The following is a 24,118-nucleotide window of genomic DNA, read 5'->3' on the forward strand; positions in this document are numbered from 1 at the left end:
CAACCCATCCAATCCTTGCTCCACGGAATGCTGCAGGCTTGCTTATCTTCTCATCAAAACTCACGTTCTCTTGTGTGCTGAATGAACGGTCTCTAGTGCATACTAAGGTATGATTGGTCAGTTGATAATAACTTCCGTGTTTTATTTCATTTTCAAGAATGTGTATCCCATCACAGAATAGGGATCCCATCACAGAATAGGAATCTAACAGTCAGTCGGCCTGTGCTTATGGTGGCGTGAAACCCATTTCTGGCTCTGAGGTCCCTTCAGAACACCACCTATTTTTTATTCATTAAAGTTTGATGTATCAGGGTGAGACAGATATGTAAACAAACAGCTTAGGTAGCTTAAGGATTTTTTTTTCTCTTGTAAAAAGTCAGAGGTAACTAGAGTTCAGGGCTGATAAGGTGGCCCAGTGGAGTCAATGTTTCAGGTTCCTTCCGTCTTTCTCTTCTGCCATTCTTAGCAGACTTGATGGCTGCAAGATGGCAACTTCCAGGAAAGGTGATGAGCAAAGGGAAAAATTAAATGAAAAGCAAAAAAAAAAAAAAAAAGTCAAAAAGCTAGAGAGGTAAACCAGCCAGGTCTCCAGCGGGGTAGTAGAAAAGAGGCAAGAGACACAGATATGAACATGGGCCGCATGGAAATCTGCTGTGAAGGGATTGTAGTGGCCCAAGAAAGACATGCTACACACCTGAATTAGGGCAGTAGCAGTAGGAGTAAAATGAAGAGAGGATGAAATTGAAGTATCCAAATGATAAAATACGCAGGTGTGGGAGTGGAAGAAATCAAAGTTGATTCCCAGGTACAGAACTTTATTTACGAAAACAAAATTGCAGGAAAAGCAGTGAACATTGGAGATGAGTTCAGATTTGAATACATTTTGAATTCAAGGTGTGTCTGTGGGACATAGAGATGATGTCCAGCAATCAGCTGGATATGAACATAAAGATCCAGGGAGTGGTCAGGACTGGAGAATAAAAATTTGCAAATCATCTGCAAACACACACACACCCTCCCTTGCTATCTGCAGAGGATTGGTTCCAAAATTAGGAGATGCTCAAGTTCCTTATATAAAAGGTAACAAAATTGGATAATACAGCCAGCCCTTGATAACCACAGATTCTGCAATTGGATGAGTCCACCGATACCGAACCTGCAAATATGGGAGCCAATTGTGTTCCCCAGGCAAAACAAAACAGGTGCACTGTAGTCTCTCAGGGAACACAAATAGCAATCATTCTCGGTGCAAGCCTGGCGAGACCACGTTATGAGCAAGTGGGTAATGAAAAAGAATCTCAAGATGAAAGGTCAAGGAACTGGATGCAAAACCAGGGGAGAGTGGCATCTCAGAATCCAAGAGTTTCAAGGAGGGAAGAGTTTTTAGGATGCATAAAAAATGCATGCAGAAGAGCTTTGTAAACAAGCTCTCGTATGTACATGTATTAGCTGATTTAAGCAGACACACATTAAATATCAAAGCAGGTCCTTCTGATCTGAGACTCCTGTTTGTATAGAGAAAAACCAAGATTAAGACACCACCAAATAAAATTCCTTCCTTAACATCCCAAAGCCATCAGAGGATCATGGTAGAAGGCACACGGCATTTTCAGTTACGGGGTTTCCCTGCTTGAACTTTATCTCATGAATTCCTCCCCTCCTCACTCTGCATAAGCAGCCCTGAGATCCATACTTTCTTACTCTGATCCTCAAAGAATCTCCTGGTCCTCACAGAGATCAGTCTCTTGGAGTAAGATTTGTAGGTGTGGGCTGTTTTCCCCCACTCTCTCTTCCAGGGCACTCCTCAAGCCGGTAACAAAGTGGGTGGTGACAAAGTGATACATGGAAACTTCAGATTACATGGTCACATAAAGACAATTCTAAATGGTGGCTCTGGTCCCAAACTGATGAATATAAGCTTTGAAAACCACAACAGAGTTTTACCTTGGTTCCAAAATAGGTACGGACGTGCCCTGTGACTGAAAAGTATTTTGAAACTACCGGAGCCTGTGAGCAGAAAGGAGCCTTAGGCTGTAGCCAGGCTTTATAACACTACAGCCAGGCCAAGTGGGAGCTTGGCATGGGGCACACATATGGGTTTTATTTTTTATTTATTTTTTTATTTTTTGGGCCATGCCCAGGGCATGTGGAAGTTTCCAGGTCAGAATGGAACCCACACCTCTGCAGTGACCCTACCTGCTGCAGTAACAACGCAAGCTCCTTATTCTGCGGGCGCCGCAAGAACACTCCCACAGAAACGTTTTGGAAAAACATTGTCATATGAATTTTCCTCCTTTATTTAAAAAAAATTCTAAGTCCTGGATTTTTGTTTTCAATAACAAATCGGAGGAGGAACATCGAACTTCCCGTTTTCAGGGTTTTAACATAACGATATAGTCCTGGCCACAAGTCTTATTTTGAACCGGGGCGGGGGGGAGCCCAGTCACTGAGCCTGCGGTGGCTGGGCGGCCGGCTGGGTCCGGTGACCTTGGACGGGCGCCTGCGGCGCGTGAGGCGAGGCCGGAGCCTGGGCAGGTGGGGCGGGCGGGCGGGCGGGAGGAGGCGGAGCCCTCCGGAGCCCCGGCGATAAAGACGCGCAGGCCGGGCCGCTCTCCCGGCGGGGAGCAGCGCTGCAGCCGGACGCAGGGTGCAGTTAGGTAAGGCCGAGCGGCGCGCCCAGGCCGGCGCGGGGGGGACTGGGGCCGGGGCGAGCGCCCTCGGAGACCCGGGCCTGGGTGGGGAGGTTTCGGAGGGTCTGAGCGGGCGGTGCCCCCCACCTCCGCCGGCCTCCGCGCCCGGGGCGGCCGAGCTCCCGAGCCCTTCCGTCCGTCCGCGGCCCGCATCTTCCCCGCGCCGCAGGCCCCTCGCGGGCTTTAAGCTCCGCGGCGTCCCTAGAGGACCACGAACGAGAAGGGGGCAGCGGGCTTTCGCTTTCCCAAACACCTCCGCGCCACTGGCTGAGGAAAGCCAAGACCCCCTGGTCGGTAACCCGTTCCCGGGGAGGGCAGTATTTATTTCCAACTTTGAATCTGGAGGGGCGCGCTTGCAATTGAGGGAAAAGAAATCTCGCCTTGAAAGGAGGTTAAGGCCGCCCCTGGATGGTCGTGGACTTTATTCTCTTCCCTGGACATCCCGATTTTGAATTTTCAAAAGCAGGGCGAGGTCGTAACTTAAAATGGTGAAGTCCAATTTTGGCTTTCTGGGGCCCGCTTGGGCCACACCCTTCGCAGAGTCTGAGGTTGACATTCAGTAATTTTCTCCATGGATCCTGGAAATGTTCCATTTCTCTGACGCACATAGCTTCTCCCCCTCAGCCCAGAACCCACACAGACAAGAGTTGAGGTTTGCGAGTAACCCTGGCAGTAGCTGTACGAATTCTGAAGCTCAGGGCTCCTCTGTGCCCTGGGAGCCCTTGTCTGTGGAATGGTGATCTGGCCTGGTTGCTGTCTTGGTGAAGGTTCTGGCCCAGCAGGCTCCCTCCGGTTTTCCTTTTGACCAGCGCTTTCCTTCCTTCCCGTGATGACCTCCTGCCCACTTTTGTTGGGACCAGCTGATATCTTGAAAAATCCTGTTCCTGGTGGATTTTTAAAAGTCATCAGGGGGCCCCAGCTGAGACCTGGCTGCCCGCCACTCTCCATTGCAGTAATTCTGTTTCATTCTAATTGTGATTTGAACACATCAGCCCATGTATTTTACACACCTGAGACATAGCGCACCCTCTATCAAGGTAGCTTGTGATAGATGTTTCTTGAAAAGGAGGAAGAGATCTCAGAAACAGGGCAGATAATCCAAAAATTACTTTATGGATGGTTCTGAGACTCCACAGGAGAGAGAAATGGCTCTTTCCTACCACTTTGATCTGCTTATCTAGCTACGTTTGTTGGTGATGATGGCTCTGGAATCCACCTGAAATCAATACACTTTGAAGCATGGTGTGCTTACAGACCGGTGATGCAGTTCATGTGTCATGGGATAGTGGTCAAGGGCCTGGGCTTGGCCTCACACCAGGGTTTGTGTCTTGGCTCTGCTCTTTGCTGGCCGGGTAGTCCTGAGCCTTCTCCTTAGCCTCATTTTATCAGTAAAATAACAGGCCTCACTTCTCAGGGTGTTTTAAGGATTAAATGGGGGTAGTTTTGATAAGTGGAGGACAGAGGTGGCTAGTAAGATTTCAGGTACCCACGTTCCCCATAGGGGGCAGTTGACTCCCAGTTCGCCACAGAAGGCACACAGAGGGAGGGGAGTTCCCGTGAACCAAACGTATGAAACTGTGGCTTCAAACAGAAAACCGTGTTGAGCCTTACTGTAAGGAAAACACCCCGTTATTCTGAGTTGCTTGTAAGATAAAAGTCCAAATAAAATGAATGTTAGGGGTAGGACAGCAGAGGTCTAATGGGACTCATCTTGGACAGCTGCCAGGTACAGGCTCTTGAAATGCATTGACACTTCTGGGCCAGCCCTGGGAGAACCTCACCCCAGACCGCCACAAACAGAACGTAGCCCAGAGGTGCTTGGGGTTTTCCAAAGCGCAAGACCTGTTTTTACCTACGCCCCGTATCTTTATGAAATATCCTTGCTATGAGGTTGGCTCTGCGTGAACCGTCTCAAAGGGCCCTCTCTGAAGAGCGAGGGGCTTGAGTTTCTGGAGCAGATGTCAGAGAAGACACTTCCTTGTAGAGGAAGGTGAAGAGTCGTGTGGTTTAGAGTGTTCTAGGCTGGTGGTTTCTGGCAGCTGGACCTCAAAGTGGCTGGGAGGGGCTCTTCATTATGATAGTGGCTTTCTGTTTGTCTCTGCCTGCTGATGTAATTACTTCTCTCAACTCTGATCTTCGTATAGGCCTCTCAGCTTGCTTGGCTACAGCAGGTGCTTTGAGTCGTCAAGGTGATAAGAAAGCAAAGCCCCAGGCTCTTGACACTACTGGCCTTCAGGTAATATTACCTATTTGTGGGTTAGTGGCCTCAGGTGAGTAGAAGCAGGATCCACTCAGTATGGTAGTGCAACTAATTGTTGCCGTGGGGTGGGCACCTTCATCCCCTGGGGCCTCCATTAATGTCCTATGAAACAAGAACGTTGGGCTTAATTTTTGAGGATATTTCTAGCCTTAAGGTTTATCAGCCTCTATGACTTCAGGCTTCCAGGGACAGTAACTTAACTCCTGAGCAGCTGTGAATCTCATGGCAACGTTGATGATGTAAAAATCTTTTCTCTGTTGGCCTCAGTTTAACCAATCTGTTTTAGAAGCTGAATTCACAAAAAGTCTTCCCACTAGAGTGTTTAACTATGGTTAAGAGCCCAGACCTGGATTTAAAGGCTGCTCTGCCATGTACCAGTTCTGAGGTTGGTGTATTCATTTTCTACTGCTGCTGAAATAAATCCCCACATTCATCTTGGCTTAACACAAGATAGATTTATTAAGCTTATAGTTCCGCCCAGGCTTCTTTGGGTTCAAATCAAAGTGGCAGCAGGGCTGCGTTCCTTTCTGGAGGCTCCATGAGAGAAATCTGCCCCTCTTGCTCATTCAGGTTATTGGCACAAAACAGTCTTTGTGGTTGGAGGACTGAGGTTCCATTTTTTGGCCAAGTGTCAACTGAGAGCCAGTCTTCTCTTCCAGAGGTCACCTGTATGCCTTGGCTGTGACCCCCTCGCTCTAAAACCAGTCCCATTAGTGGGCAAAGTCCAGCTCCCTGTTTGAATCTTCAGTCCTCCATGTGGTCCCACTTAGAAATGCTAATTCTTGGTGTTCCCATCATGGCTCATCGGAAACAAATCTGACTAGTATCCATGAGGACGCAGGTTCAATCCCTGGTCTCGCTCAGTGGGTTAAGGCTCCAGTGTTGTTGTGAGCTGTGGTGTAGGTCACAGATGTGGCTCAGATCTGGCGTTGCTGTGGCGAAGGCTATCGGCCACAGTTCTGGTTGGACCCCTAGCCTGGGAACCTCCATATGCTGAGGGTGTGGCCCTAAAAAGACCACAAAAAAGGAAAGAAAGAAAGAAAAAAAATGCTAATTCTTGGGTTCCAAACCTCTAGGGGCAGGGCCCAGAAATCTGTGTTTAATTGCCCACTTAAGCTAGAGGACTGGTACTATTACCCTGTTGTACTTTCTTTCTTTAATTTGTTGGTGTCCATCTCTGCTAGACTGTAAGGTTCTTGAGAGGGGGACTTTGCCTGGTTCAGCAGTCAGTGTAGCCCTGCTCAGCTCAGAATGCTCACAAATGCTCGTTGTGGAGATGACTGCAGGCCTGGTGTCAAGACTGAACTTACCTCGCCAAGTAAATATACCCACCCGTGAATCCTTAAGTGTCTTAGGTCATCAAATAATTAGTGTGTTAAATGATTGATGTTTAAATGTATTTGGATTGTTTAGAGAGAGAGAGATTTGGGGGGAACTGGCTGGGGTTTTGGCATGGACCAGCAGTGTGTCTTTGTTTTCCTATTTAAAAGAATGGCTCGTGCTGCCTGTTAATTGGCTGCCCAGAAGAACTTGATCAGGGCTGCCTGTATTTGTAAATCACCTTGCGACGCTTAGCTTCCCCTTAGGTCTCAGGTAGATGGGAATGAATAAATAACGATGGGGCTGGTTTTATTGTAGAACGAGACTAGTGCTTCGAGATCCTTTGTTTTAACCCCTTGCTATTTTGTGCAGACGTCTTTCTGCAACACGTCTGATCTGTGATCTCTTTTCTCTGTGTGAACATCTTCAAGTGATGGGGAGTTTTTCACATTTCACCAAGGAAATTGATTTCCACATGGGCCCTGACCCTTTTGCACAGTGCCTGGCACATGGCAGGGAGCTCAGAGGACATGGGGTGATAGCAAACAGTCGCTCTTAGGAAGCCCAGAACGCCTCCTTAATCGCTCCTAGTGCTCTCTTTGGAAATTACACAGACTACCTTCTCTCTCCTCCTTGGTGGCAGTACCGTATTTGAAGATCGTAACTGTCTCTGACTCTTATTTTTCCGAATAAAACAGCCCTTGTTTCTCCAAACCACTTTTTTTTCCTGGCCCCTACAGCTGTTTATTTTGCTGTCCTGAGACACTGAAAGAAATCTCGAAATCTGGCACCTAGTAGTAAAAATAATATTTCCAGGTCAGGTCTGAGCCTGGGACAGAGTAACCCCAGAATTATGTGGGCATTTGTCTGTTCCTTAAAGCGCTACCGTACATGTTAGCTCCTACTGAGCTTTAAAACCCTCAAGTACTGTTGGAACTCCCGGTGTGGTGCTGCTGTAATGAATCCGACTAGGAACCATGAGGTTGCGGGTTCGGTCCCTGGCCTTGCTCAGAGGGTTAAGTATCCAGCATTGCTGTGAGCTGTGGTGTGGGTCACAGATGCGGCTCGGATCCTGCATGGCTATGGCTGTGGGTGTAGGTCGGCAGCTGTAGTTCCGATTCGACCCCTAGCCTGGGAACCTCCATATGCCGCGGGTGTGGCCCTAAAAAAGCAAAATAAAAAAACCCTCAAGTACTATTTTTATATTTCATCATTCTGTCAAATCATTATTACCTTCACTTCAGGAACGGAAGTGAAGGAGTTGGCTGTGTTAAGCATGTATAAATTGATAACAAAATGAAATTAGAATATAGGGCTCTCTTTCAGGACTACTAGAAAATCACCCAAGCCTCATTTTTTTTTTTTTTTACAAATATAAGATGTGACTAAAAATAACTAAATTTCAGACATAGGAAAATATATATACACGAAACATTTTTTTTTTTTTAACCTCAAGGTGGCAAATTGAGAAAGGTGGCATGTATTTTTAATACTTAATCAGGTTGAGAAGTAGAAAGATAGAAATGTAAGCTGCAAGTGAAATGACACATAAGTGCATGAAAATATTCTGTCATGTTGAGAGCACTTTCTGTAAACATGTTCATTGTTAAGAAAATAAATTTAAGCATCAGGAGTTCCCGTCGTGGCGCAGTGGTTAATGAATCCGACTGGGAACCATGAGGTTGCGGGTTCGATCCCTGGCCTTGCTCAGTGGGTTAAGGATCCGGCATTGCCGTGAGCTGTGGTGTAGGTCGCAGATGAGGCTCGGATCCCGAGTTGCTGTGGCTCTGGCATAGGCCGGTGGCTACAGCTCCGATTTGACCCCCTAGCCTGGGAACCTCCCTATGCCGTAGAAGCGGCTCAAGAAAAGACAAAAAGACAAAAAAAAGAAAGAAAGAAAATATATTTAAACATCAGTAAGCAGCGCTATCATTCTGTTAATCACATGTTCCAAAATGTTCAGAAAAGTGGATCTGGTATTCCAAACATTTTTTATGCACGTGTGTATATATGTATATTTTTAAGGAAAAAGCAATAAAATTATGGCTATTTTTAAAATGGCTTTTTTTTTTTTCCGTGATACATTGTGCAGTCTTCAGTGGCTGTTACTCTTCATGGCTGTGCAGTTCCCCATCATGGAATCGTACCATAATTTAGTCCTCATCTTCTTGGACTTGTTTGTTGCCAAATTTTTACTATTTTATTTTTTGTGTGTGTTTTGTCTTTTTAGGGCAACACCCGAGGCATATGAAGGTTCCCAGGCTAGGGGTCTAATCAGAGCTATAGCCACCGGCCTACGCCACAGCCACAGCAATACCAGATCTGAGCCGCATCTGCAACCTACACCACAGCTCACGGCAACACCGGATCCTTAACCCACTGAGCGAGGCCAGGGATCGAACCCACAAGCTCATAGTTCCTAGTCGGATTCATTTCCGCTGCGCCACAACAGGAACTCATTTTTATTTTTTTTTCAAACTTTTACTATTTTAAACAATGCTTGTATATCCTTGACTGTCACTTTTTCCTCTGGTGAAAAGCCTATTCGGGGCTCCCCAGGAGGAATTCCTTTCAGAGTCAGCTTCAGAGCCACCTGGGAAAATCTGTCCATACTTCCTAAGGCTGGTCTCGGGTGTGTTTTGTAAGATGACTCACCCATCTTATTCTGTGGGCGTTTTTCAGGATGAGTTTGGGCTGTTTCCAATAGCTTCACTGTTTAAATGAGTCTTGGTATGTCTAAAAAAGAATGATGAGGTCTTCTGGCTGCATCTTGCAGTCTGAGTGTTTGCTTTGGGTGGACTGGAAAAGTCATGGCAGCTCTCTTGGTTCAGCCTCCGTGTGTTCTACACTTAACTTAGGAGCATCATTTTAAAATTTAAAATGGAGGGTGTTTTATGGAGTTCCCGTCGTGGCTCAGTGGTTAACGAATTCAACTAGGAACCACGAGGTTGCGGGTTCGATCCCCGGCCTTGCTCAGTGGGTTAAGGATCCGGTGTTTCAGTGAGCTGTGGTGTAGGTCGCATATGTGGCTGTGGTGTAGGCTGGCAGCTGTAGCTCCGATTAGACCCCGAGCCTGGGAACCTCCATATGCCGCAGGAGAGGATCTAAAAAGACAAAAATAAAATAGTTTTAAAACAGTCACCTGTTTTCTTCCACCCCCCACCCCCACACACCCTACCCCCGCCATTTCATAACATATTATTTTTGGAAATTCATCTTTTAGTAGCAGCTCATGAAGACCGGGTCTTCTAATTCGAACAGCTCATCTTTGACTTCCACACATTGGCCACTTCCTCCCTCTGCCACCTTTGCTCTCTCAAAACCCATGTCATGGAAACCGCCGCTGTGACTGCCCACCAGTTGTGTGGACTTAAAGCCCAGCCTCGACACTCCCCATCCAACCCAGATGCCTGGGGGCCGCCTTTGGTTGGGGGTCTGCTGTCTCCCTGCTCTTCACTCCAGAGTGTGTGTCCAGCTTCCTCACCTGAGGCGACCTTCTGTCCATCCTCCCCACGCCCCCTCCCTGCCCAATTTTTTTTTTCCCCCTTGGAATTTCATGATTTCCCAGTAATACTCATGGCAGCTACTGCTTTTTGAGGGTCTTCTTTGGCCAGGTGTCATGCTGTGCAGTATGTGTGGTTATCCCCATGTTTACTGGGTCAGGAAAGGAGGCCCCGAGGTTGAGTAACACACAGCAGCAAGTGGCAGAACCAGGATTATTCCCTGTCCCAGTTTCTGCTGCTTTTGTGAAGGGATGAGCCTTTCTTCGGAGCGCCATTCTTTCTGATGCGGGTCATCAAGGGGCAGTTCTCTGCAGGGCGCCCCGTCTGTTGTTATTCATGCCAAGGACCGGTCATTCCAAGGCAGAAGCCTAACCCCTTCAGGAGCTCCCTCCTCCCACGTGGATGCCGCCCGCACTGCAGCTGTTGTTAGCTTTTAGGAGGAGTCAAACACGCCCTGCTTCCCTGTTTGAGTGCCTTCCTCTCCTTGTTCACTCGCAGCCCTTCGTCCCAGCCCGGGCCTGTCTCAGCTGAGTGTGTCAATCATCCTTTCTACCCAGATGCCCGTGCGCGCCTGAGGATCCAGGCAGGGAGCAGGTGGGGCTCTGGGCCAGGGTCACGGCAGGTGGGGAGGAGGCTGTGAATGTTTTACTCATCTGGCTCCAGGCAGAGGGCACTTCAGGGGCATCGGGTACCAGCAGGAGAGACTGGGGCCTCTTCCTGAGCTATGAGGGTGCAGAGACCTCAGTGCCTCCATCGTTCGGGCTCAGGGAACAAGAAGGGCGATCCCTGGAGAGGCTGATGCTCCAGCGAGGAGCCGTCAACGTGCAGCTGTGTGACTTGGGTGTACCTTAGGGCAGGAAGTCTGGTGTGGTCAGGGAGGGAGTCCAGAATGAGGTATGAGGTGTTAACAGCCACCGCTTTTCTGTGGCTGTGTCACCCCTAGTTCTATCTCACCATAATCTCCTGGGGTGGGGAAGCACTCACGTCCTTGCCCCTTGTCATGGATCAGGAAGATGAGGCTTGGTTGCCCTGGCAGAGCCAGACCTTCCATCCAGGTCTTTGCCAGCCCAGAGTCTGAGCTTCTGACCACTGGCCAGATCCTCCCTGTGCTGGGGAGCTATGGGCAGCCTACCCTGCCCCCACCCCAGGCTGACCCTCCTGGCGGGGAGCTGCCCACAGCCCCCCAGCATGGGGAGGCACTGAGATCTCTGCGCCCTCATAGATCAGGAAGGGCACCCGACACCCCTGCAGTGCCCTGTGCCTGGAGCCAGGTGAGTGAAGTGAAAGAATTACCACCTCCTCCCCACCTACCGTGACCCTGGCCCAGCGCCCGCCAGCTCCCTGCCTGGATCCTCAGGCACACACGGGCATCTGGGTAGAAAGGACGATTGCCACACTCAGCTGAGGCCTGGGCTGGGAAGAAGGGCTGCGAGGGTTCCAAGCATTTCAGCCCAACCCTCATGCTCACTGCCACACTTCTAGGCATTCATGTAATGGGGACCATTGTCAGTTACCTGACCCGCCCTACTTCCTCAGAGTGAACAAGGAGGTGTCCCCAACCCACGTGCCAAGGTGGGGAGCGAGCGTGTCTGTGCACCCTAAGCCTTTTCCTCCTGTCCTGCTGCAGCACTCATGCTGGCGCCCTCCAGAGCCGCCTCTTATGCACTTAGTACTAATGCACTTAGTGGGTGGCATCTGGAGAAGTGGCCCTCCCTGGGCTCAGGCTCCACCCAGCTAGCAGCCTGGGTGGGGCCCGCAGGGCTGCAATCGCAGACACTGCCTTCCGCACTTTGCTCATATTCTTGTTTGCGTCCATGACCCTGCCAGTGAACACGGTGCTGTTCCCACTGCACGGTCGTGAACACTGAGGCTCCAAGGGACTGAGTTTATGCATGGTCCCAGGTAGGTAAGAGCTGGGGAGGGCCCGCTGTGCTTGGACTCCCCACGGCTGCCCCTCCCACCTCTTCAGGAAGCTGAGGTCTCCGGCCTGGAGAGACCAAGCCCTGCGCCACCTGAGAGCCGCCCCCCACCCCCACCCCAGTGCCCAATGCAGACCCGGGGCTCCCTGCCTTCCTGGTCCGCTGGCTCCCTTCCCGTTTCCTAAACCCCCAGGCCTTCCAACTCTTCATGTCTGAGCTACAGGCCATCATCGGTTGGTTTCTAACAACACTTTATGTTCCTTTTCCTTCCAGAATCCATAGACGGTCACCATGGGAAGCAAAGGAGGGTTCATTTTGCTCTGGCTCCTGTCCATCCTGGCTGTTCTCTGCCACTTCGGTGAGTGGGTCCAGGTGGCCATGGATCTGGATCGTCTAGGCCTCCCCAGCCCTGGACTTCTTTGTTCTTAAGCCTCAGGAAGACCAAGCTCATGCCACGGACCCGGGGCCAGGCTTTGGTTCCTTGGCCTTCCCGTGTTACAGGCCCAGGGTGGTGGGACCGCTGCTCCGTGCGTGATGGAGTGCCCTCCTGGGTTCCAGTTCATCCTGGGTTACTGAGCTGCTGTTGTGGGGGAGGGATCACACTTCGCAGCTTAAGTTTCACCCCTCTCCCTGCCAAGCCCCCGGGGCTCCCATCTTTGAAGATGCCATCGTTAGGGTGCTGGGCTCCACCCGCCCGGGGCTTCCAGCATGTGTCGCTGCCTAGGGCAGCAGAGTCAGAGCAGCGGCTGCTGCTCATGGCGTTCATGTGCCAATCAGCATTCCAAGCATTTTCTGTGTATTTATTTATTGGAGCTTCATGTCAGCCTTCTGGAGCAGGGCCCATTTTTATTTCCATTTTACAAATGACCGGACTGAGGCCCAAAGAGAAGAAAAAACTTGGAAGACACCACACCAAAATGGTACAGGCAGGATTTGAACACAAATAAGCCTGGCGCCAGTGGGTCTGCTCCTAACTCTTCTGGGCCACCCCTCCCCTCACTCGCTTGTGGAGCCACCTGTTAACCTCTGTAACAGTAGACACACCTGTGTGACTGACTTTGCATCATTAAGAGCAGATGGCATTGTCTGCCTGGGTCACCTTGGTCCTCCTGGGTTTTTTTTTGTTTTTTTCCCTTCGAGGGGAGGCAGAGAAGGAATTGGCCACACGGTGAGCAGTGCAGAGGCATCTGTGTGTTGGCACACGTCTCAGAGCTTAGAGCTTTAGTAGCTTTCCATAGGAGGAAGGCTTCCTGTGCTTAAGGCCTGGGCAGACCCTGTCTCTCTCACTCCTCCCAGCCATCCTGTGAGGGCTCAGCGCTGTTGTGCCCATTGTACAGCTGAGGAAACCGAAGCTAAGGGGAAACTAGCCCACAAACACATTTGAATAAGCTCTCCCTTTCTGAGAACAGACAGACATTTCCCCCCCCCACCCCACCCCACCCCACCCTGCCCCCAGGGGGAAGGATTCTAGCCAGGGTGGTGTGTAATGTGGTTCTCTTGTGTCACAGCATATGTTATTGTCTCAATTCTCCTGCCCCCAGTGAATTTTCTATAATTAGAGTACACTCTGCAGCGGTCTGCCTTTGTTTATGGAGCAGGCATGGGCTTGGGGCCACCAGCTGTTCTGTGACAGGTCTTGGGGGGGGGGGCCTTGAGGGCCTTCCCGAGGGAGCTGGGATGTGAAGCAGATCCCCTCCACCCTGGCCAAGGAGCTCGACGATCTGAAACCTGCTCTGACTCACTGCTCACCCCTGACCTGGTCTCTTTGCTTTCCCACTCGGGAAGGTTAGAAGAATGCCGTGGCAGATAGAGCAAGTATGGGCCTCAGAGCTGATGGCCCCGGGAGGAGCCCAGCTCTCCTCTTTGTAGCCGTGTGACTTTGGGCACGTTAGTTAACCTGTTAGTCTTAGTGTTCTTTTGAAACATGGGGATGGAGATGAAGAACCTGCCTCTTCTAGCAAGTTCTCTAAAGATGGAGCGCTTAGGTACTTGAACACGGAGGGACTGTGTTCGCTGTGAATGTTTCTGCCTGCCAGAAGCTGCAGAAGGGAGCTCTGTTTCTTCTAAAGGTTTGTCATCAGGCCAAATGAACTCTAGCTTTTTAGCCAGGAGAAAATTCACTCCCATGGGCAGCCTTTCCAAATGGCCCTCTCCAATAGCCAGGCTGGAACACCGCCTCCTTCTGACACAGCCTTTCCTCTCGTGCATGGGTACACACCTCTGGAGCAGGGAAGAGACTGCTGAAAAATGGCCTCTCTGTCCCTTTTTTTTTTTTTTTTTTGGTCTTTTTTGTTGTTGTTGTTGCTGCTATTTCTTGGGCTGCTCCCGCGGCATATGGAGGTTCCCAGGCTAGGGGTTGAATCAGAGCTGTAGCCACCGGCCTACGCCAGAGCCACAGCAACTCGGGATCCGAGCCGCGTCTGCAACCTACACCACAGCTCACGGCAACGCTGGATCGTTAACCCACTGAGCAAAGGCAGGGACCGAACCCGCAACCTCATGGTTCCTAGTCAGATTCGTTTACCACTGCGCCACGACGGGAACTCCCTCTGTCCCTTCTTTTTGTGGCCCCGCCTCACACTAGGCGCAGTAAACACCGACCCTGGGGGAGAAGGGGGGCGGCTAGCAGAGCCTGGCCCACGGGTTCCCGGGTTGACTTGAGCTCTGTTGCCTGCAGTGCTTTGTGTGTCCTCAGGCAAGACTCTGCCCCTCTCCAGGCATCTGTCGAGTCATCTGCAAACAAAGTTGGGGGAGGGGCTGGTGAGGGACTGATGTTTTAAGGGTTAATCTGGAACCTTCCCAAATCAGAGGGTCCTCAGCTAGGAGGAAATGCACCCCTAGGAAGGCAGGTGTGGCCATTTAGGTGCTAATAGAGCGCTTCACTCCTATCTGTGCTCATGGAGTGAGGAGCCACTTTCTTCTGGCTTTCTGGAAAATTCCTTTCCCTGATGATGAACCTAGGCTTTGGCCTTAGAAACGGAAGTTAGTTCTTGGGTTCTAAAACCCACATTTGGCCTTGGCTTAACCGTACCGTTCTTCTGTGCAAGTTTATGCACTTCCTCTTTGAAAATGTCTTTTCGCACAGATAGGTCCTGCCAGATACTGACTGCATGACAGAAGCCATGTGGCTGCTAGAAAGTGGCCTCTGGGAGTTCCTGTCGTGGCGCAGTGGTTAACGAATCCAACTAGGAACGATGAGGTTGCGGGTTCGATCCCTGGCCTTGCTCAGTGGGTTAAGGATCCGGCACTGCCGTGAGCTGTGGTGTAGGTTGCAGACGTGGCTCGGATCCCGAGTTGCTGTGGCTCTGGCAGAGGCCAGTGGCTACAGCTCCGATTCGACCCCTAGCCTGGGAACCTCCATATGCCGCAGGAAGCGGCCCTAGAAAAGGCAAAAAGACAAACAAACAAAAAAATTAATGTTCTGCATCATCACATTGGTTGCAAATGTTCACCCAGGAATACTATCTATAATGAGATTGATTTCCTGTATGTTGCCTGTGAATATGTTTGTTCACACAGATCGGTAGTGCTTAGTACTGATGGTCAGTCCGTGAGAATGTGATGTCATAGAGCGTAGTCACTGCTTGGAAGGTGGTTTGTAGAATTCTGGTTTTTTTGTCCTCTTGGCAGATTCCTTTTAATGGGTCATTACCTTGCAGGTTAATCACTTCTGGTTGAAAGCAGCAGAGAGCATCTCAATGGCACCGTTAAATGGATTTTGAAATCTGAAAATTCCCTTTTCACTGGTCTCAGGGTCCAAAAACATGCTGCCGGAACTGTAGGTTGAGCTTGGGAAAATATATCTGCTAAAGATTTGTACAGATTATCCTCCTGTCTCCTTCCATGGGGAATTTAATTTGGGATACACACTGAATCCTGAGGGGGTCTCAAGCTGAGCTCAGGAGACAAGTAGGAAGTAAGAGGACACAGAGGGGCAGGGTGATCTCAAGAGAGGCAACAGCAGGCCCTGAGGCTCAGTGGCCTCCGAGAGCAGGGCACTCATGGGCATGGGGTGGGGGACTGCTGACACTGGCAGGGCTGTCAGACCTGCATTTTCCAAAGTAGACAGACCATGGACTCTCTTTCTCTGTAAGTCCTGTTCTACAAGAACTTAGGAAATAGTGGACGGAGGTCAGAAACCAGCAAAGACATTCTCCTTGCTCTTGCAGCTTGCAGGGTGTGGTTCCGAGTTGAATCAGCGTGTGACAAAGATACTGGTGAGGAGTGGCGGTTCCAGGCTCTGCTCAGCATACAGGGCAAACCCCCTGACTTCCACCTCTAAGAGAGACAAATAAATGCACTCTTCAGGGTTAATGCACTCATACCTCGACACAAATTCTACCAAGTCCTGATGGGCCTTCCTCCTGATTCCAGGTCACAGCCTGCAGTGCTATAACTGTATCAACCCAGCTGGTAGCTGCACTACGGCCATGAATTGTTCACATAATCAGGATGCCTGTATCTTCGTGGAAGCCGGTAAGATCCTCTCTCTTCCCTCTCTTGCTGCATGTAATGGGATAGAGAGAACCTGGGGGAAAAAATCTGTCCTGCTCTTTTTTTTTTTTAATTACTCAATGAATTGTATTACATTTATAGTTGTACAGCGATCATCACAACCCAGTTTTATAGCATTTCCATCCCAAACCCCCAGCCCATAAATCTGTCCCACTCTTGTTCTCATTAGCCTTGTATTCAACAAGTAATAGCTACTATTTAATAGCAGTAGTTGTGTGTGGCACTAAACACTTTCCATACGTTTTTGGGTTTTTGTGGGGTTGTTGTTTTGTCTTTTTAGAGCCCAGGTGCAGCTTAGGGAGGTTCCCAGGCTAGGGGTCTAATCAGAACCATAGCTGCCAGCCTACGCCACAGCAACACCAGATCTGAGCCGCCTCTGCGACCTACGCCACAGCTCATGGCAATGTCAGATCCTTAACCCACTGAGCGAGGCCAGGGATCGAACCTGCATCCTCATGGTTCCTAGTCGGATTCCTTTCCACTGAACCACGACAGGAACTCCTCCATACATTTTGAATTCAATGCTTGCCGTATACCACTCAGGGTGCTATTTTATTCCCATTTGTTAAACGAGGAAACTGAGGCTCAGATTAAGCCACAGACTAAGGTCAAAGAACCAGCTCAGGATTTGAACGTGGGAACCCATCTAATTCCAACCCTCCCTGTGCTCTTTAACAGCTACACCCATTGCCTCCCAAACTTTTGAGAGCCTACTGCTTGCCAGAGCCTGGGCAAGAGATGAAGAAAGGAAACAATGATATTCGTGATAGAAGCTTGTTTAGCTGTCACGGATGTCTTTATTTATACTCCTGTCTCCTTCCGTGGGGAATGTCATACATCCCGAATCCTGAGGGGTCTCAAGCTGAGCTCAGGAGATAAGTAGGAAGTAAGGGGACACAGAGAGGCAGGGTGATCTCAAGAGAGGCAGCAGCAGGTCCTGAGGGCACTCATGGGCATGGGGCGGGGGACTGCTGACACTGGCAGGGCTGTCAGACCTGCATTTTCCAAAATAGACAGACCATGGAATCTCTTCCTCCGTAAGTCCTGATCAACAAGCACTTAGGAAAGAGTGGCCAGAGGGCAGAAACCAGCAAAGGCATTCCCCCTGCTCTTGCAGGTTGTGGTTCTGGGTTGAATCAACGTGTGACAATGATGCTGGTGAGAAGTGGCGGTTCCAGGCTCTGCTTAGCGTACAGGGCAAACCCCCTGGACTTCCCACTCTAAGAGAGACAAATAAACGCATCCTTCAGGGCTCACTCATACCTTTATACAAATGCTTCCTAGTTTCTACCTCAAGGAATGCTGAGCATGTCAGGTAAACTCAGAAAAGGCTGGGGAGACTCACAGTTCCCAAAAAACTTGATAGAAAGGAGGAGGAGAGGAGTTCCCATGGTGGCACAGTGGAAATGAATTGGACTAGGAACCATGAGGTTGCTGGTTCGTTCCCTGGCCTTGCTCAGTGTATTAAGGATCTGGCGTTGCCATGAGCTTCGGATCGGTTGTGGCTGTGGCTGTGGCGTAGGCCGGCAGCTGTAGGTCTGATTGGACCCCTAGCTTGGGAACCTCAATATGCTGCCGGTGCGGCTCTAAAAAAGCAAAAGAAGGGAGGAGATTAATTTCCCCAGAAAGGAAAGAATTTCATCTGAATTTTTTCCCCACTGCAGTGGAGTGTAATTGACAAGTGAAAACTGTATCTATTTAATGTGTAATATGATTTGATGTGCATATGCATTGTGAAATGATTGTCACAATCTAGTTGACACACCCGTCACTGCACATTGTTACGTCTTAAGATCTACTCTCAGCAAATTTCAAATAGACAATACAGTATTATTAACTATAGACAACCAGGCTGTAAGTAGACCCCTAGAACTTATCTTTTTTTTTTTGGTCTTTTTGCCTTTTCTAGGGCCACTTCCCGTGGCATGTGGAAGTTCCCAGGCTATGGATCTAATCAGAGCTGTAGCTGCCAGCCTATACCAGAGCCACAGCAATGCGGGATCCGAGCTGCATCTGTGACCTACACCACAGCTCACAGCAACACTAGATCCTTAACCCACTGAGCAAGGGCAGGGATCAAACCCACAACCTCATGGTTCCCAGGCAGATTCGTTAACCACTGCGCCACGACAGGAACTCCAAACTTACTCATCTTATAATGAATTGTTACATTTTAAAAAATGATTCATGAAAACAATGAGCCACACTTATTAGAATGGCCAAAGTTTAATGCAGTGACAACACCAAATGCTGACAAGGATTTGGAGCATCAGGGACACTCATTCATTGCTGGTGGGAATGAAAATTGGTCCATACTGTTTGGAAGGTTTTTTTTTTTTCCGGCTGCCCCACGCATATGGAGTTCCTGGGTCAGGGATCAGATTCAGGCCACAGTTGCAACCTACACTGCAGCTGTGACAACACCAGATCCTTAACACGCTGTGCTGGGTGGGGGATTGAACGTGTGTCCCCGCATGTAGAGCCGCCACCCATCCTGTTATACCACAGCAGTAACTCGAAAGTTGTTTTTAGAAGTAAAGTTGGGTTTGGGTTTTTTTTGGGAGGGGGGCACACCCATGGTAGGTGGAAGTTCCCAGATCTGGGATCACACCCACACCTGTGCCACAGCAGTGACCCGAGCCACTGCAGTAACAGCACCAGATGGTTAACCCACTCAATGCACCACAAAGGAACTCCAACAGTTTCTTAAGAAACTAAACATACTCTTACCATACAATTTAACAGTTGCATCTCTTGGTATTTACCCTAATGAGTTACAAATGTTATGTCCACACCAAATCCTGTGCATGGATGTTTCTAGCAGCTTTATGCATCATTGCCCAAAGTTAGAGGCAACCAAGATGTCCTTTAGTAGGTGAGTGGATAAATAGACTGTGGTACATCCCAAGAATGGACTAAAAAGAAATGAGGAATCAAGCCATGAAAAAACACGAAGGAATCTTAAATACATATTGCTAGAGTTCCCTTGTGGTACAGTAGGTTAAGGATCCGGCATTGTCGTGAGCTGTGGTGGAGGTCGCAGACGGCTTGGATCTGGCGTGGCTGTGGTATGGCTGGTGGCTACAGCTCCCATTAGACCCCTGGCCTGGGAACCTCCATAGGCCATGGGAGTGGCCCTAGAAAAGGCAAAAAGCCAAAAAAAAAAAAGGTAAAACTAAGACAATCAAAAAGTCAGCGGTGGCCAGGGGTGGAGTGGGAGGAGAGAGGGGCGAATAGGCGGAGCACAGGAGTTGGGGGGGCCATGAAACTTGTACCCTGCAAGATTCTATAATGATGGATATATGTCATATATTTGTCACCCCCCCAGGAGGCACGGTACCCAGAGTGAACCCAAATGTACACTGTGGACTTTGGGTGATGATCCTGAGTCCATGTAGGTTCATCAGTTGTAGCAAATGTACTGGTGGGAGATACTAATAGTGGGGAAGGTTGTTTGGGGGGTAGGGGGTGGGGATGTCAGGGGGCCATGTGGGAATTCTACTTTTTGCTCAGTTTTGCTGTGAGGAGTTGCCATTGCGGCTCAGCAGGTTAAGAACCTGACATAGTGTCTGTGAGGATTCAGGTTCACTATCTGGCCTCGTTCAGTCGGTTAAGGATCCAGTGTTGCTGTGATCTGTGGTGTAAGTCACAGATGTGGCTCAGATTTGGCGTTGCTGTAGTGGTGACATCAGCCAGCAGCTGCAGCTCCTTTTTGCCCCCTAGGCCAGGAACTTCCGTATGCCACAGGTTGCGGCCCTAAAAACAAAAAAATTATATGTAGAGAGGGAATCTAAGACTCCTCTAAAGTCTTTAAAAAAAATTTTAAGGATAATGTGAATCTTAAATTTTTTTTTTCTTTTTGCCTTTTCTTGAGCCACTCCCGCGGCATATGGAGGTTCCCAGGCTAGGGGTCTAATCGGAGCTGCAGCCGTCGGCCTCCGCCAGAGCCACAGCAACTCGGGATCCAAGCCACGTCTGTGACCCACACCACAGCTCACGGCAACGCAAGATCCTTAACCCACTGAGCAAGGCCAGGGATTGAACCCGCAACTTCATGGTTCTTGGATTCGTCAACCACTGAGCCATGACGGGAACTCCTTAAATATTTTTCTTATTCTCTTGAACCTAAGTCCAGAAACTTCAGCTAGACACGTCGTAGCAGCAGTTCTTGAAATACAGGTATTCAAACCTTCTAGTGAGGCAGATATTAACAGAGCCTCTAAATCCCCCTCCAGTTCTGATTGACATCAGCCTAGGAGAGGCAAGGCCCACTGACATAAATGAGTCATAGACCAGGCATATATCAGAGAAATGATTTAACAAATCTAACTGCATTTCCCCCCAGTTGTGGATGGGGATGCTTAGTTCCCAGCGTCCGTGGCGCAGTTAGAGGAGAAATGTATATGATAGAGCTGTAGATTCAGTCTAGGAGAGAGATGGGTGTTGGGTGTTAATTCAGCCACTATTTACGGGCATGTTGCCTAGGTCCTGCAAGTATAAACCATGTCCCTAGAGCCTGGCAGAGCCTCTGATGATGGTGCCAAGCAAGCATTACTAATGGCCTTTCAAGTAAGAACATATTCAGAGGCGCCTAAAACAGAAACTGTTGCTTGGTAAAGGGTGACTCAAACCAAATCTTCCAAGAGGGTGGGAAGGCTCTGCCCAGCAGAGAGAGACCCTTTAACAGTCCAGTGACTCTGAGGGAATCCACTTTTACTGGAGTGATGCTGATAGAGGTTTTGGTTCTGATCTGGTAGTGGTTTTGTAAGGTTGTTATGCAAATGAGATAATTCACATAAAGTACTTGGCTCACTGCAGGACATGTAGCGAGTGATTAAGTGGTAGCAATTATTAATAAATTACTATCTGCTCTTCCCAAGCTGTTAGGCTTCCCTATTAATGTTCTGGTAGCTTTAATGCTTTCCCAGTTCCAATGCTGATTGCTCTTGTATAAAGCAGTAACTTATCCTATTCAAAAGCATTCTTTTTTAGTTTTTTGCTTTTTAGGCTGCACCTGTGGCATATGGAGGTTCCCAGTCTAGGAGTCAATCAGAGGGGCAGCTGCTGGCCTATGTCACAGCAATGTGGGATCCAAGCCACATCTGTGACCTACACTGCAGCTCTTTGCAATGCCAGATCCTTAACCCACTGAACAAGGCCAGGAATTGAACCTGTGTCCTCATGGATGCTAGTCAGATTCATTTCTGCTGAGCCATATGGGGAACTCCAGTCCCTCATTTTTATATGATCAAATAATATTCTTTTGAATGGATATACCATTTTGTTCATCCATTCTCCAGTTGATGGATATCTGGTGATATATACTAAGCAGGGTGTGTATTTTTTTACCTAGGCATCTCTACTTCCACAGGATAAGTTCTAAGAAGTAAAACTAAGAGTTTAGAGACAGGTACAGAGTTTTCATCTTGATTGCTTACCCTTGTGTGTGTTTCCCCCCCAGTGCCACCCAAAACTTACTACCAGTGTTGGAGGTTCGATGAATGCAATTTTGATTTCATTTCGAGAAACCTAGGGGAGAAGAAGCTGAAGTACAACTGCTGCCAGAAGGACCTGTGCAACAAGAGTGATGCCACGATTTTATCAGGGAAAACCGCTCCGCTGGTGATCCTGCTGCTGGTAGCAACCTGGCACTTTTGTCTCTAACTGTACACCAGGAGAGTTTCTCCTCAACTTCCTCTGTCTCTATGTTCCTATTTCCCGTGCTGCGGTGTTCCAAGGGCTGTGTATGCTCCAGCTTCTTCCTGTTGGGAAGGACTAAACCTAGCTTGAGCACTTTGGATTAGAGAGAGAAACTCTGAGTGACTTTGAAGACCAGGCCTGTTGGCAGAGAAGACCTGTCAGAGGGGAAACGTTTTAAGAGTGAAGCACAGGTGATTTGAGCGAGGCTTATGCTTATGGTCCTCTGCTCTTGGCAGGACCAGCTTTGCGGTAACCATTCGAATAGATTGTGAAGTCCTTAGAGCTATCCCTCTGCTTCCTTGGATGTAGTTAGTGGGATCGGTATTTTTTTTGGGGTGGGGGTGGGGGTGGGGCAGGGGGCTTCTTTTCAACAGTCTCTTTCATAAGGAGTGGTTTATTTTCACCTTTCATGGCTCCTGTGTTGCCCAGGCAGGCATGATGGTAGTTCCAGGTATAGGCTGTCAGGGATGATGAGATTCCAGATGTGCAGTGATGGCCATGACTGCTGTCTTCTCAACCAGTCGGGATCTGGCTGGGAAGGAGACAAGCTTTCCAAATGGCAGGCCTATCTTTAGAAAGGTACCAGTGGCTGAAATCTGAGTTTTCCTCTATCGCTAAATTTTAAGTTGGTGTTGCTGTCTTTCCCTAGAAAAACTCAATAGCCTAAATTTAATGGTATGTTAAAACAGTCCCTCCCGCTCCCTGCCTTTTTTATCGGAGTGGTAGGATATTTTGGCTTTGTCATACATTCACAGTTAAAGACTAAACATTTGAACAGTCTCCGCTACATACATCTGACTTGAGGTTATTAAGTGTGCTTATTTTAAATGTTCCTGGGAGGAAGACTCTGTGTATACATAACATAGAAATGGAATGGGAGGAGGCTTTGGGGTCGTAATATGCAACCTCCAAATGTCACCATGAGCGTAACAGTAACTGGTCTACAGGGATGTATTTCACCTGCTGACATCCATCCAGCCTGCTGACTCCTGGCTGAGTCAGCATAGATGGTGTCAGATACATGTGTAAGGGCTCTTAGCATCAACACAAAGGTTGAGGTTTTTCGGAACCATTAGGAGTTTCCTTAAAGCCTGATACACCTTTGCAGGAGGGCATAGTTTTTGCCTTTTTCTTGTGGGCATCGATGAATAGTTTTCAAGATCCAGTAGACTTAATGACATTTGTATGCTTACAATCTTAGCTGTATACTAATATCATAGCCTGACTTTTGCAGATGAAGGTAGAATTTCTGGATTAACATTAAAAAAACAAACAAAAAAAACCCTCCTTGATTCTGTGATCTGTTGGACAAACCGATATGAATCCTGCCTTTCTGAAAATTAAATCTCAAATGCATAAGTGTGGTGATTGCCCCCAAAGGATAACAGCACCTGCAGCCTAACCCATGGTAGCAACGTAAAGAAGAGGTCTCGCTCATGCTCTACCAGCTCTCTGCTGTTGACGCCACTACCCAAACACAGACAGAGGCTTCCTCATCAAAAGCCAGCAGTACCTTGGTGCCCTGCGTTCCCTATTAGTTCAGTACCTTTCCTTATTTATTTATTTTTTTTTCTATTTAGGCCTCACCCAGAGCATATGGAAGTTCCCTGGATGGGGTTGAATCGGAGCAACAGCTGTCAGCCTACACCACAGCCACAGCAGTGTGGCAGCCAAGCAACATCCATGCGACTTACACCACGGCTCATGGCCATGCTGGCTCCTTAACCCCCCAAGCGCGGCCTGCATCCTCATGGATACTAGGCAGTTTGGTTCCCGCTGAGCCACAAAGGGAACTCCTGCTGATGTCATCTTTACTCTTCTGTTCAAAGACCAAACACTAGGTGTGACTCTGTTCTCAATAAGCACTTTTTTCTGCCCAAGGACGTACTGACCATGCTCACAGCTAAGCGGCTCACTTCATACAGCGCCTTGTGGTTTTAAGGAACAAAAAATCAGTTTTGACTCAAGCAGAAAATGGGAACCTCCATATGCCGTGGGAACGGCCCTAGAAAAGGCAAAAGAGGGAAGCGCCCTCTGTCCTCTGTAGTTGCTTGAACTAGTTGGAAAGAGTTTCTCGTCTTTGCAATCAGACATCCCTGACCAAGACGAAAAGACGGCTACTAGCGAGAAGTGTTAACAGACCCCATTCAAGGCTTCGTGCAGCTGACCCTATGAATAACTTATGCCTTTAGGTCTTTGTTCTTAAGCTTA

At 48.8% G+C, this 24,118-nt stretch overlaps 1 protein-coding gene across 3 annotated transcripts; it reads left to right on the top strand.

Annotated features, from left to right (window-relative positions):
* The first annotated feature begins 2,549 nt into the window (after nucleotides 1-2,549).
* On the top strand, nucleotides 2,550-23,191 carry CD59 (CD59 molecule (CD59 blood group)). 3 transcript variants are annotated; one of them, XM_047776033.1, is made up of 5 exons: nucleotides 2,550-2,657; nucleotides 4,835-4,926; nucleotides 11,966-12,050; nucleotides 16,067-16,168; nucleotides 21,669-23,191. In XM_047776033.1, the coding sequence occupies exons 3-5, from the start codon at nucleotides 11,984-11,986 to the stop codon at nucleotides 21,869-21,871; spliced, it is 372 nt and encodes a 123-aa protein (XP_047631989.1). In that variant the 5' UTR covers nucleotides 2,550-2,657; nucleotides 4,835-4,926; nucleotides 11,966-11,983; the 3' UTR covers nucleotides 21,872-23,191. The 3 variants fall into 3 exon arrangements, with proteins under 3 accessions (XP_047631989.1, XP_047631988.1, XP_047631990.1); XM_047776032.1 differs by lacking the exon at nucleotides 4,835-4,926; XM_047776034.1 differs by lacking the exons at nucleotides 2,550-2,657; nucleotides 4,835-4,926 and adding an exon at nucleotides 11,567-11,675.
* The last annotated feature ends 927 nt before the right edge of the window (nucleotides 23,192-24,118 follow it).

Source organism: Phacochoerus africanus, chromosome 4 (assembly GCF_016906955.1).
Source record: "Phacochoerus africanus isolate WHEZ1 chromosome 4, ROS_Pafr_v1, whole genome shotgun sequence".
NCBI lineage: Eukaryota > Metazoa > Chordata > Mammalia > Artiodactyla > Suidae > Phacochoerus > Phacochoerus africanus.

Bases quoted from the DNA above. Each gene is read 5' to 3' on its own strand.
- CD59 (XM_047776033.1), top strand. From the start codon at position 11,984: ATGGGAAGCAAAGGAGGGTTCATTTTGCTCTGGCTCCTGTCCATCCTG. The intron at 12,051-16,066 runs GTGAGTGGGTCC...TCCTGATTCCAG, and splicing joins GGCTGTTCTCTGCCACTTCG to GTCACAGCCTGCAGTGCTAT. The intron at 16,169-21,668 runs GTAAGATCCTCT...TTTCCCCCCCAG, and splicing joins CTGTATCTTCGTGGAAGCCG to TGCCACCCAAAACTTACTAC.